Source organism: Astyanax mexicanus, chromosome 1 (genome assembly GCF_023375975.1).
Source record: "Astyanax mexicanus isolate ESR-SI-001 chromosome 1, AstMex3_surface, whole genome shotgun sequence".
NCBI classification, from domain to species: domain Eukaryota; kingdom Metazoa; phylum Chordata; class Actinopteri; order Characiformes; family Acestrorhamphidae; genus Astyanax; species Astyanax mexicanus.
In genome coordinates, this window is record NC_064408.1 from 6,209,277 (window position 1) to 6,224,151 (window position 14,875).

Sequence of the window (14,875 nt, forward strand, 5' to 3'; positions counted from 1 at the left end):
AAACTAGACAAACACGACGAAACTAAATATTTTGAGGACATGAACTGTTTGTTTTGTATTCAGGAAAATATATATGTTAAAATTAAGTTCAGGAAAGAGAAAATTTTATGATTTTATTTATTAGATTTTGACATTAGCAAATTTACTTATATATATATATATATATATATATATATATATATATATATATATATATATATATATATATATATATATATATATATATATATTTTTTTTTTTTTTACAATTACAATTTGTTGTAATCTGCTTTTTGGTTTGGTTAGATTTGGTTTGGTTAGATTTTAGGTAGGAATTGGGAATGAGTTTGAATTGGTTTAAAATAGTTTGGTTGGGATAGATTTTAGGTAGAGGTTGGTTTGGTTAGATTTTGCTTGGGCTGGTCCTGGTTTGGGTTAGGTTGGGCTGGTCTTGGTTTGGATTAGGTTGGGTTGGGTTGGGTTGCATTAGGTTGGGTTTGTTTGGGTCGGGTTTGGTTAAGGTTGGTTACATTTTGAATGGGATTGGGTTTGGATTGGTTTAAAATTTTCCTTTTTAAACATGACATATTTTTACGCTATGCTTGTATAGAAATCCTGAAGATTTAGTGGTGTAATATCGGGCAGACCATTGATAAAAATCCTGGCCTGTTAAAGGGTTAAACAACGCAGGTGCAAGCCATAAAAATAGACTGTTGGCAGGGTGTAAGATAGCAATGAGCATCGTGTCGCTCTTGGCATACGCTGTAAGATAGGGCCCGAGGAGATTAATGAAATACTAAAGTATACGCAAACCACACACACATAAACATTTATTACAAGAAAAACAAAAACACTTAACATACTGAGTTTAATTACTGCCCTCAGATTCAACTCATTCATTTACATACACCTACTCACCCAGCTGCCTGATTCAGAGTACTCCACTGTTAGCTTGCTATAAAAGTACAGTATATAATCCTTCAAATACACTTCTCTCTGTACACTTCTGTTGAATATGTTGAAAATGAATAGACACCAGTCTTTTTGGGTTTTGTTTAGTTAATACATTAGTCACTGCCATGGTAGTGGCGGGTAAAATGGAATGTTATGCTGGTTCAGTGTATTGTATATGTAGAATAATTTACTGCACAGTCAAGAAAGTAGTGTTATTTTAACATTTTTATCCATAACCTAAATTCTGAAGAAACAAGAAACGAGCAGGTGTTGTCACATATTGAATTTGGATTGATTTGCTTGGAATGAGGTATGGTTTAATTAGATTTTGGGTTTTGTGGGATTTTGGTTGGGTCAGGTTCAGTTTAGATTGGTTACATTTTGAGTGGGATTGGGTTTGGATTGGTTAAAAAAATGGTTTGATTGGATTAGATTTTAGGTAAGGATTGGTTTGGGGAAGGTTAGGTTAGGTTGGATTGGGTTAGGTTGGTCTTGGTTTGGATTGGGTTGGGTTGGGTTGGGTTAAGTTAGGTTGGGTTGGGCTTGGTTTGGTTTAGGTTGGGTTGGGCTTGGTTTGGATTAGGTTGGGTTGGGCTTATTTGAAATAGCGTGGGTTGGGTTAGGTTAGGTTGGGCCTGGTTTGGGTTGGGTTGGGCTTGGTTTGGGTTAGGTTGGTTTGGGTTAGGTTGGGCTTGGTTTGGATTAGGTTGGGTTAGGCCTGGTTTGGGTTAAGGTTGGGTTAGGTTGGGTTGGGCTTGGTATAGATTGGTTACATGTCGAAGGGATTGGGTTTGGATTGGTTTGAAATAGTTTGGTTGGGTTAGATTTTATGTAGGGATTGGCTTGGTTAGATGTTGCTTGGGTTGTTGTTGGTTTGGGTTAGGTTGGGTTAGGGTTGGTTTAATGTGGGTTGGGTTGGGTTTGGTTTCTTTTTTTGGAAAAATCCAGACTTTGGGCTTCTGGCTTGAGGCTTGAGGCTTTGGGCACTGCCCCATCCTGCATCTATTTCACATCTGTACCAAAATCTAAAAATGATAAAAACAGCTTGAAACATAAAACATAAGATATAAAGGCATGTAAATGTCTGGAAGTTGTTTAAACATGGAAAGTACTGATATTTAGTGAGTAAATTGCATTGCAGCCCTATTGTCTAGGTAGGCCAGACACTCTGAGTAATGCTAAATTTGATTCGGACTATATTTCCTGTACTTATAGTTTGCTCTGGTCTGAATCTGATAACATGTTTGTAAACATGGATCGTTTTGACTTGGTTTTGTTTGCTGGGGGTTGTGTTGGTTTAGTTTGGATTGTATTGGTTTGGTTAGATTTTGGGTTTAGTGTGGTTTGGTTTAGTTTGGTTAAATTTTCCATATGAATGACTGTTTAAGTAACACAGTGAATACTAGTTTTCTGGCTGTTAAATATCTCTCTCTTTTCTCTCTTTCTCTCTCTGTAATACAGAAATGTCGGGCACGAGTGCGGATATCTCTCAGGTGCACTGGAAGCAGCAGTGGCTGGAGAACGGGACTCTGTTCTTCCACGTGTCCATGAGTAACCCGGAACAGCTGGCCCAGGCCACGCAGCCCACGGTTCGAGAGCCTGCTCAGGGCCTGCACGAGCACATGCACCTGCTGCATATCTCCGTCATGGTAAGTGCATTTCCTATTTGCGATGAGAAAGCCACTCTCTCGCTTCTTGACCACCCGTAGCCTCGGGGGTGATCCCGGCCGCCACGCTGAAGTGCATTCCGGATCTGTGAAGAGGTGAAGAAAAGGTCCACCAGCAGCCCTTCAAGCCCTCAGTTTACCTCCAGGGAGGGCGAGTAGAAAACTTCAGGCTTCAGGCTTTGGGTTTGGGCTTTGGGCATTGCTATACCCTGAGATGCATTAGTTTTGACAACTGTCACAACTGTACTGATAAAAGCTCTCTACATCAAATCTTCAAGATATAAACACTCAGCTTTCAAAATGTCTGATGGTTTTATTGCTGTGTGGGTGGGCCAAACACACCGGGTAATGCTAGAATTAATTTGGACTATGTTTGTTTTGCTCTGGTCTTAATCTGGTCTTGATCAGTAAACTGTAAGCATAGACTGTATATAGCTGGACAGAGCATCGTCTCTCAAAAGTGAAGCCACCACAGGTCGGTTGCCCCCTGCTGTTCGGCTGCAGAAAGCTGCGTAACCCCACCCATCCCCATAGGTTTCAATGGCAAAACAGAACAACTTTCAATCACGTTTTTTTCTAATATACTGTAATTCTACCTCCATTATTTAAATGCAGCAGCTAGTGTAACCTCTGCTTATATTGTTACATTTTTATATCTCCACAGAATTAGTTTTTAAAAACGTTATTCAGCTCTATTCAAAAAAGGTGTGGTTAATGTAAAAGAGCTGGTTATGGGCGGGACCAATAACAGACCGTCAGCTCCGCTCCGCCCCGCTCTGCAGTCTGTGACCGCGAGGCAGCCCTCAGGGGCGGGGTTATTTAAATGAGTAGGCAGTCTCTCCACAGTCTTTCTCCCTTCTCTGGACTGCGCAGACTCGGGTTTCGGGATCTCCAACATGGCGGAGGATTTTGGCTTCATTTTCATTGAATGAATGGGAACGGCGACACGGCGTCCATCTTTTTTTTTACAGTCTCTGACTGTAAGAGTTTCATATAATTTGGTTTGTATTTGTTTGGCTGGAGTTTGGGTTTAGTGGGATTTAGGTTGGGTCAGATTTGGTAAGATTATGTGGAATCCAGTTTGGATTTGTTTGAAATTGTTTGGTTTGGTTAGATATTGGTTGAGTTGGGTTGGGTTGGACTGGGCTTGGTTTGGGGAAAAAAATCAGACTTCAGGCTCTAGGCACTGCCTTATCCTGAGAGATATTTCAATTGTACTACAAAAAAGCTTTGCCCATTAACTTCTCAAGTTTGGTATGGTATGGTTTAGTTATACTTTGGGTTTGGTGGGGTTTGGGTTGGTGGAGTTTGATTTAGTTTGGTTAGAGTTTGAGAGGGATTAAGTTTGTATTGATCTGAAATGGTTTGGTTGGGTTAGATTTAGGGTTGGGTTTGGTTTGTTCAGAGATTGGGTTGGTTAGATTCTGGTTGGGTTGGGTTGGGCTTGGCTTGGTTTTGGGGAAAATCCAGACTTTGGGTTATATCCTGAGAGACATTTCAGATGCACCACAAAAAGCTCTGCCCATCAACTGCTCAAAATAGGTCCTACAAACAGTGTAATGCTTGACTTTGGCTATAGGTTTGGACTATATTTGGTTTCCTTTGTTCTAATCAGTTAACGAGTTTGTAAAATTGTTCCATTTCTACTTGTTTTGGTTTGCATTGGGCTGGATTGTTGGGTTGGTTTGGTTTGTATTGGTTTTGCTGGATTTTGGTATGAGTTTGGTTAAATCTTGGGTTGGGTTGGGTTTAGGTTTGGATTGGCTTTGTTGGAGTTTGGTATGGTTTAAATGGTTGGGTTTGGTTTGGAGAAAAATCCAGGCTTTAGGCTTTAGGCTCTTGAGAGACATTTTAATTGTACAACAAAAATCTCTGGCCATTAACTCCTCAAGAGTCAGATGCAGGGGACTTGACTATGGACTATATTGGTTGGCTCTGTTCTAAATCAGTTACAGAGATTGTAAAACGTGTGCATTTCTACTTGTTTTACATTGCATTGGGTTGGATTGTGGTATGGTTTGGTTAGACTTTGGGTTTGGCAGAGTTTGGGTTGGGTCGAGCTTGGTTTAGTTTGGCTAAATCTTGGGTTGGGTTGGGTTTGGGTTTGGATTGGTTTGAAATGGTTGCATTTGGTTTGGTTTGGGGAAAAATCCAGGCTTCATGCTTTAAGCTTTGGACTGTGGCATATCCTGAGAGACATTTTAATCGTACCACAAAGATCTCTGCCCATTATCTTCTCAAGATAAAAGTGTAGATATTAGATATAGAAGTGATGATGATTCAATTATTATTTTATTATCATCAGAGCATGCTGTCACTGGGTCATATAATACTTGTGAACTGGACTCACTCATAACTGATAGTGACACACAATTCAGATTTGGTTAAAATTACCAACCTTATCTGGATAGAATTGTGAACTGACAGTGTTGTATTTGTTTTTTGTATTGAGTTTTAATAAGGGTTCACTTGGGCAAATAATAAAACATGTAGCCCAATATTCACTACTTAAAACTCAAGCCTTGGCTCTGATTCAGACCCTAGAGACTCAAAACTCAACTGGAACATTTCTGGTGCTTTCTGAAATTTCTCTACCACTTCTTACACATCAAGTTTTCTTCCATTCTCAGTATTAGCATATGTCTGAGTATGTGTAAGAGTCCATTTGACTAAGCATGCTCTTCACTACACACCCTACAAGCGAACACTTGTGTTATGCATGAGTGGGATGATATACAGTAGATACAAAAGCAGGAAGTGCTTTAGAACATCAAGAAAGACCTAGAATTGGAGGTCACCTAAGGCCAAATCAGTGTGGGCTAAAAATGAGCTAATCCCAATGTTAGCCGCTGCTGCGCTAATGTGTGGATTTCGAATGGAAGCAGCAAACACAGCAAGACGTGGTGGCACGTGCCTCGAATACCAGGCTTTTATGTGCGAGGCATCTTTTCAGAGAGGCTACATCACAGGAGCGAGTTGAATGAGTGTCTTTTCCTTTCAAGTTCTTCCACATTAGAGCAGAGTACAGTATAGAGACTCCTCTATATATGCCCGGACACCCATTACCTCCCAGAAGATTGCCATCAAACCTTAAACTCCTCACCGCTGCCTCCCTGCCTGCCTGACTGCCAGTCAGCTGTGTGGAATTTCTCAAAGTTTCAACTTCATACATCCATAACGAGATAGACGGAGACAAGCCAACCCAGAGAGGCTGTGTTAATAAGTCCCCGAACAACAATTAGCACTTGTTCTAAGACATCTGATGCCCACCAGAGTATCATTTAAAGAAGACAAATTCTGCTTGCTTTGATCGTCCTCAACAGCGGGATTGCAGAGATGTCCACAAGTCCACAAAAATACAGTTCCATACACTTACTAACAAAGAAATACATAATATAACACCACAGATTGCTGTAAAACTGCTGTTTGGAATCAAGTCTAGTCTAATTATAATTCTGAGAGACTATTTTTGGGTAATGTACCTCCTGGTGAGAGATTGTTGACTGCTATATACGCCTCTAGAACACACTCAAAGACAGTTTGCCCAGTTGTCAGACTCTAAAAAAGGGAAAATTCATTGGACTGAGTTGACCATTCCATCAGCCAGCCATTGTTTCTTTCATTTGTAGTGATTTTAAGAGCAAGAAACCTGGACTACTATGAATTGGAATCATATCTTTAGCAATGAATCCAAGCAAATGGTTTGACAATGGTAAAATTTAACTATAAAGACCTAGTCTTGAGTAACTTTAAGGGTTTCCAAAAAAAACAATAGTTTAGACACTCTAGGATTCTTCCTCACCTCATTGATCATTCTGAGTTGATCGCTGTGCTCTTGCAGTCACCTTTACAGGATTTTACCACGCCTAGGGAAGGTAGCAACAACAGTGCTGAACTTTCTCCATTTGTAGACTGTCATCTGTTTTACCGTGGACACTTAAACATCAAAGCTTTTAGAGATACTTTTTTTAACCCTATCCAGCTTCATGCAAGTCAACAATTCTTGAATGTAGCACTGTTTGTCTATTGTTTGACTTAAATACAGTTTAGGAACACATTTAATGCCCATTTATGCAGAAATCCAAGTAATCTTGCAACTGTATGATATAGTCAAAGGCATACTTTTTTGAATTTTCATTGGCTATAAAGCCATAATCATCAACAATTAAAGAAATAAATGTTTAAATCAAGTGTCCATCTCTTCTGAACTGGTGCACCAGGTCTAGATTTCACTCGATTGAGTTCACGACTGGAAAGGCACTGGCATATCAAGCCAGGAACATATGAAAGAACGTTGAAGAACCACTGGAAGAGCAATGACGGAGAATCATCTAGTCATTGGCCGTTCCATCAGGATTTAAAGTGTAGAAAGTGTACTGTAGAGTGAGTGTCTGTGTGTGTGTGGGTTTCTGGCCCCGGGCATGGTGTGGCGTTTCGCGTGAGCATCATTAACTGTAATTCTGTCAACGGCGTGACACATTCAAGGCACACGCTCTCTATTCTTCCAGCGCCGAGCTGTCACTCAGACTCTTCTCCTCCCTCTGGTTCACTATCTGCAGCTTGATAAGCGCAGCTCAGAAGCACAGCTTCTGTCACAGGGATGTAGCGCAGAGATGTGTGACGGAAATGACTTTCTCTCCGCCGGTCTCTCCGAGCATCTCTGTGTGCATAAAGCTGCGCTTGGCAGCTAAGCTTGTGGAAACCAAAGCTAGGGAAACTGCGTACTGTGTTAAATCGCTAACGTCTGCGATGGTTACGCGTCTACGAGGGTACGAGTGATTGGTACAGGCAGGTTAATGTTTAGTCTGTAGTTTTGAAAAAACACCCATAATTGGGTTATATCCATTGTTACCCTGGTGAAATATATATGTATATATATATATATATATATATATATATATATATATATATATACATATATATATATATATATACTTAATTGTGTACTTTATGGAAAATTGTCTACGTATGCTGTAAATATACTAACATTTATGTACTTACTAAAAATCAATTAAAAGTACATTAATATTATGCCTCATTAAATGTTTGACAGTAAACTTTGATCCTACTTTTTAAAAAGTACAATATAGAGTAATATATATATATATATATATATATATATATATATATATATATATTAAAAGTACATTAATATTATGCTTTCATCAAATGTTTGAAAGTAAACTTTGATTCTACTTTTTAAGAAGTACAATATAATGTATTTAAAAAAGAATATATATATATATATATATATATATATATATATATATATATATATATATATATATATATATTCTTTTTTAAATACATTATATATATATATTAAAAGGACATTAATACTATGCTTTCATCAAATGTTTGAACGTTGATCCTACTTTAAAAAATACAATATAGTGTTTAAAAAAAAAAAAAAAATATATATATATATATATATATATATATATATATATATATATATATATATATTAAAAGTACATTAATATTATGCTTTCATCAAATGTTTGTGTTAAAAACAACTGTTACAGTAGTTCACGTAAAGTATAATGTATCATGTAACTTTTAAGAAAGTAAATTAAATTACCACTACTAATTTAAAAAAAAAAAAAAAGTAAATTTGTAACATGCTAAAAATTGTAGTAGTACAGTATATTAAAATATATTTTATACCCAACAAAGTATATACTAGAAGTGAGCTACTTACAAAAGACAGGAACAAAAAGCATATATATTTGTACTCTAATACATAAATAGATCACATATATTTAACATCAATTCTTAATACATTTCTAATATACCTGGTGTATAATAAATAGTGATACAGTTTTAATACTCTACTCATTAAATGTATTATAATTTGGCTGTAAGCATACTTAAAATATGGTGTTACAAACATGAAGTAGTTTAAATGTTTAAATGTTACTTAAGTATATTTAATACTTTAGTTCCATTTTAGTACAGTTAAGTACACTTAGCACAATTGAAGTAAGATTTTTTTACTATTTTATACTGTAATTAAAGTATAATAAGTAAAAAAAAAAAGTTGTTTCATTTTATCACTCTTTAAATATACTGATTAATAATAATGTGGCTACAAGAACACTTTAGTGCACTATAGCATAATAATGCTTAGTGTACATAGTGTAATTTACTTTTTTCACTAGGGTATAGCTATATCTATAAGTTTACAAGGGTACGAGTGATTGGTACGACTTCTAAACATGCAGTTTAAATATTAAATCTGAGAGAGTAAAAGCCTGGAATTCTTATAAACCTAAGAAGGTCTACATTTCTAAAAAAAAAAAAATATATATATATATATATACCGTATAACATACATGCAATGTACAATGCAATGAATGCGATGAATCATGTTTGACAGTGGAGATGGTGTTCATGGGATCATATGTAGCATTTCTATGCATTCAACACTAAAACGAGTTGAGTTGATGCAAAAGAGCTTAATTTTGGCCATTTTTCTGACTATTTTACATTCTCCCAAGACTTATCTGGATCATTTTGGTGTTTATTGGTGAACTTGAGACTCGTTGTACATGAGCTTTCTTGAGGAAAGGGAATTTGTGGGCACTACAGGATCTTAGTCCACTACGGCAGAGTGTGTTTCAAATGGTTTTCTTGGTGACTGTGCTCCCAGCTCCCTTGAGATCATTAACAATCTCCTCCCTCCTTCCTCAGAATCAGAGGGCAATTGACAGTTGTCTTGTTTTTCTTCCAATTCCGAATAATTATGCCTACAGTGGTCTGCTTCTCACCAAACTTCTTGCCAATGGTCTTGTAGCCCATTCCAGCCTTGTGCAGGTCTTTGGTCTTGCACTCAATTTTGGTCTCATCTGACCATTTTACATCCTCTTAAGCCTTATCTGAATCATTTAGGTGTTTATTGAAGAAGTTCAGACTGGTTGTACATCCCTTTCTTAAGAAAAGGGAATTTGTCCATTACAGTCAATTACAGCAGAGTGTTTTTTAAATGGTTTTCTTGGTGACTGTGCTCCTAGCTCCCTTGAGATCATTAAAAAGCTCCTCCTCCTTTCTCAGAATCAGAGGGCGATTGACTGTTTTCTTGTTTTTTTTTTTTCTTACATTTTTGAACTATCACTTCAACATTGGTCTGATTCTCAAAAATCTTCTTGCCAAAGGTCTTGTGGCCGATTCCAGCCCTGTGCAGGTCTTTAGTCTTGTCCCTGAAATCCTTTAACAGCTCTTTGGTCTTGCTCCTGGTGTCTTTTATACATATATCCATATCAAGAAAAAAACAATTTATGTGTAGCCAGGTGGTGAATTGAGAATACACCTTTTAAATGTGTGTCTGTAAGTTTAAGAAACACAATCAGAAGTGTTGTCACCCTGAGAGAGGAAAGGGAGGAGCTAAGAGCATGGTAGAGAAGGAGGCTCAAGCTGCAGTGAATGGTGGTGCTCCATTTTAGGATTCATCCAGAGCCATCCTAATGAAATAAGAGGTAAAAATCAGGAAATACTGAACAATATAAGGTTTAGTTGGCCTATAACAGTAGTAGATGCCTATTTTGCCTTTCTAAACATGTATTTTGGATGAATCACAACCAGATGCGGGCAGATGGCATTGTTTCTGTGGGGTAGTGTGCTCCTCGTGGTCAAGCCTTGTATTTTTCTGGGTTACAGAAGCTGTTTGTCCAAGTTCTCTTCATGAAATGCTCAAGTCTTGTTGAGTAAAGCTGAGTAAATCGAGGTGAGCTTAAAAACAAATATAAAAAGAGCTCTGTTAATGGTATTAAGGTGGTATTAATGTTATTTATCTATTTTCTGTAATTAGTGCCACTACCAAATACTGTGCTGTGTTCTAAGCTAGGGTTTTACAGTGTATTCATTTTATTTTTGTTATTTTGAGTACAATTGAGTACAAGCTCTGATAAAAGTCTATAAATCTGTACACTGCAAAGATAGGTGGTGCAGTGTTGTTGTGCACTGAGAATAATATTTCTGCTCAGCCAGTGAAAGTGCTGATAGTCTGTATTTTGCTTTTATTTCAAATTTGAGGCTCATTGTCTGTAAGAAGCCAGTGACATATTTTGTTTGTTTATTTTCTGTTGTTTTATAATTCATATACATTTTTATATTTCATAAAAATCCCTAGAGTGGGATCTATCAGAATAAAATACCCGAAAAAGTATTTTTTCATTTGGTGTGCGTCCTTTCCCCGGTGACATATGGGTACTGAAATATTGCTTTTGACAGGGGATCAAATACATGGTTCATCTAATTAAATATAAATTAATTAATAACCTTATTTCAATGTTTTTTTATGGATTTCTTGTTGATATTTAGTTTTTTCTCTATGTTAAAATAAACCTGTCATACAGTTTAATAGATTTTTCATGTCTTTGTAAGAGGGTAAACATGTGTATCCTATACTATTCATCTATAACAAACATACATCTCAAGTACCAAGTTAATGCTGCAGATTTTAGTGATTTACCTAATTAGCACAGAAGACTTTTACTGTACTCTGTAGACAGTTACAGGTTGCCAGAGCTTACAATATAAAGATCAAAAGCTTAACTAAACAAAAAAACAAGACCTTATTAAACCCATCATTTGTGTTATTTAAATAATAATGTGAAATAAGTGGTATTTATGCATGGTTTTAATGTGCAATAATTAAAAAAGAAATATGTATCTGTAGTGCCTGTCACAGTGACCTTTTCCCAAGTAACCATTAGCAAACGCTAACAGTGTTTGCTTGACAGAACCGATTCCAAAACAACTCTCACCACAGTGGCTACCATCTTATTCATTCATTTAATACATTTAAACATCTATTCATGGATCAAGGTTTAATCAATGTTAAATTATTGCATTAAATCTCCCTAATTTTCCAACCCATTCAGCTGCTACTCAGCTATATATTCCCCTATCACTAGTGATGCCCCAATACACCAGCAGGGTGAAGACTAGCACATGCCTCCTCTGATACATGTGAAGTCATACTCCGCCTCTTTTTTTTAAAAAACTGCTGCTGATAACTGTAGCATTGACGAGTATCATCACAGCGCTAACGCTCGGAGGAAAGCGCAGCGACTCGGTTCTGATACAGCAGCTCACAGACGCAGCCTTGTGCTGATCCACATTACCCTAGGAGTGATGAGGGGATAAAAGAGTGCCATCTACTGTACCCAGTACCCACCCAGAGAGAGAGCAAGGACAATTGTGCTCTCTCAGGGCTCTGGCAGCTAATGATGGCAAGCTGCATGACCGGGATTCAAATCAAGGATCTCCCGATCACAGTGGCAGCGCTTTAGAACACTGGATCAATCATTGTTGATAGTGCAACATTGTTTATATTTGTTTTACCTTCCAACATTCCGTTCCTTTAAATTCTACTTTGTACACTCGGAAATAGTATGTATCTTTAAGGGTTAAGTGAAAACAATGGTTCAAAAGTTTGGACATAACAACAATAATAATATATTTTTTTTCTTTTTAAAATTCTTAAAGACGCTTTATATACAAAGATAAGGCACAAAATAAAAGGTATAAAAGGTACCATTTTAAAAGTTATAACAACAATATTAAGGGATACAGTCATTAAATTGAACATAAAAATAAGAATATAGGCAGAAAAAGAAAAAAAAACACAAAAATATAGTTTAAATAAATGAATTCCAAAAAAATATTTTTTGTTAATTATTTTTAACATTTTCTCCATCGTAGATTAATCCTAAAGTCATCCAATCAATGAAGAAAAACATGTAGAATTATATAGTAACAAAACAAAGAGTTAAATAAACCAGAATATGCTCTATATTTAACTTTTGTTTTCTAAAAAGTAGCACATCTTGCTTAGTTTACAGTTTTGCGCATCTTTGTTTTGCACATTTTCTCAGTCAGCTTTATGAGGTAGAGTCACCTGGAATTCAGGCTTTCAGTTAACAGCTGTGCTAAACTCATCAAGAGTTAATTACTTGAATTTCTTGTCTCTTAATAAAGTGTTTGAGAGCATCAGTTAAGGTAAAGTAGTGAAGAGGTAGAGTTACAGGTATACAGTGAATAATAGTGAATATTTGAGTAGGTAAAGAAAAAATACTTAAAACAATGGAAGTAAGTCAATCCAAAAAGAAGAATTCCAGGGACTTTGAAAGTATCCGCAAAGACCATTAAAACGTTATGATGGAACTGGCACTCATCAGGACGCCCCAGGAAAGGAAGAGCAAGAATTTCCTCTCTTGTACAGGATAAGTTCTTTAGAGCTACCAGCCTCAAAAACTACAAGTTAACAGAGTAATTTAGTTTCCCTAGTGAATACATTTCAACTCTTATATTAATGCAATACCTAAATATATATATATATATATATATATATATATATATATTTTTTTTTAATTTACCAATGTAATATTTAATTTACTTTATAAAAAGTTACATTGTACGTTGTACTTTAAGTGCTTTAAAAACGGTAACAGTTGTTTTTAACACACTTTGCTAAAAATGTACAAGAATATATTTGGAAAAAGTATTTTTTATTAGTATAATGAATTACATTAAACTAAAAGTTGAAGTACTTTATAGTAGTCTATGTATTTAAAATATTCACTATATTTTACTTTTTAAAAAATTGATCTAAGGTTATTTTCAAACATTTGATGAAAGCATAATATTAATGTCCTTTTCATATATTTTAAGTAAGTACATAAATCTGTTAGTATATTTACAACATACTTACACATTTCTCTATATGTTTTAAGTACAATTAAGTATATATATATTTTTTCAACAGGGTTGTTTAACAGTTTTAAGTGAACCCAACCTAAATACCAACTCTACCTTAATTAGAAGGGTTATCCACAAACATCTGGGCATATACTGTAAATGTATTTCATGGTAGAAACTGAGCGTGTCTAAAATCATCAGCGAGTCAGAAGCTTTCATCTGCTTTCATGTTGGGTTTCTGTATTGATTTGACAGAACAGCAGTGGTGATTTGCACTCGCTTGCTTGTTACCCTCGTCAGAACCTTATAAAGGGCGATTTAAAGCCCCGGGGAGGGCAGTTACCTTTAATAGACCCCGTGGATGATTGGCCTACACTATAGTCTCCCAGGCAACCAGGCCTCGTTCATGTACTCATTACCAGTATGAAGTGTTTGTAGCCGGAGTGTATTGCGAGGTCCGGGGTAGAGTTTTCCCTGGGCGGCGTTATTACAGCGCTGTGCTGGAGACTCTGCTCAGGCTTGGGTAAATGGTAAAGTCAGGCTCTGGAAGTTTCTTTAAATGCTTTGTAAAGCTAAAATTTAAACATAGTTGTTTAAAAATAGCTTCTAGATGTACTCGTATATTAGAATAATAGAGTTAAGCTTCACTTTTAATAACTTTTACTCTGTTAGGTGCTCTTATCTGGAGTGCCGTTAACTTGCGATTTCTGAGGCTGATAACTGTAGTAAATGTATCCTGTGCAGCAGAGGAAACTCTTGCTGTTCATATCCTAGAGCAGTCCTGATGAGGGCCAGTTTCATCATCATCATCATCATCATCATCATTATACAGTATTGGATGGTCTTTGCAGTGACTGCTTTTGAGACAGATGTGGCACATGAGGATGTTTGAACTATAATTAATGATAAAATGCTTCTCTGGTGAGCTTTTGTTTACACTCCTCTCCTGTCTCTCTCTCTCTCTGTCGCGCTCGGCATGACTTTAGTTTCCTCCCGTTCTCGTTTTCCCGACCGATCTTGGGCTCCATATCTCCTTATAAGGGCGTTTTTTTCCCCAGCCGTGTCCCAATTCACTAGCCAGGGCAGTGATAGAGTATTGGACCGCGACCCTGACGACACTTCTGGCTTCATCTTGGGTTTACCTGCTTTTAGATCACCTGTTCTGCAATTGGGTTCAACAACCCTCTAGGCTGAAGAGCTACTGCATCCCATTACACTTAATTTTACAAAACAGATTTTTTTTTTTGTGACCCACCACCTAATGGCTTGGAGAATTTACTGTAATTGGCGAACACTGGTTTAAACAAATGTGAAATCACAATTTGTACAAGACAGGCCACTGTTGACCTTCCTATTCAAAGTCAAAGTCAAAGTCAAAGTGGTTTTTATTGTCATTTCAGCTATATACAGAGTACGCAGTGAAACGAAACAACGTTCCTCCAGCAGGGACCATGGTGCACATAAACACAGTGTAGACAGAACAATAGTGCAACAGTACAAAAGTGCAGACAGACAATACAACACCATACAGACAAAGAATAATAAATAACAAGACAGTGTGCAAATTATGCAGTG

At 36.7% G+C, this 14,875-nt stretch overlaps 1 protein-coding gene across 1 annotated transcript in view; it reads left to right on the top strand.

The window, feature by feature from the left end:
- Nucleotides 1-14,875, top strand: part of LOC103040661 (astrotactin-2) — a 1,082,674-nt gene that overhangs the window by 331,656 nt on the left and 736,143 nt on the right. The window contains exon 2 of the mRNA XM_049465818.1: nucleotides 2,394-2,581. Coding sequence (XP_049321775.1) covers nucleotides 2,394-2,581 — 188 coding nt within the window. The remainder of the gene's footprint in view (nucleotides 1-2,393; nucleotides 2,582-14,875) is intronic.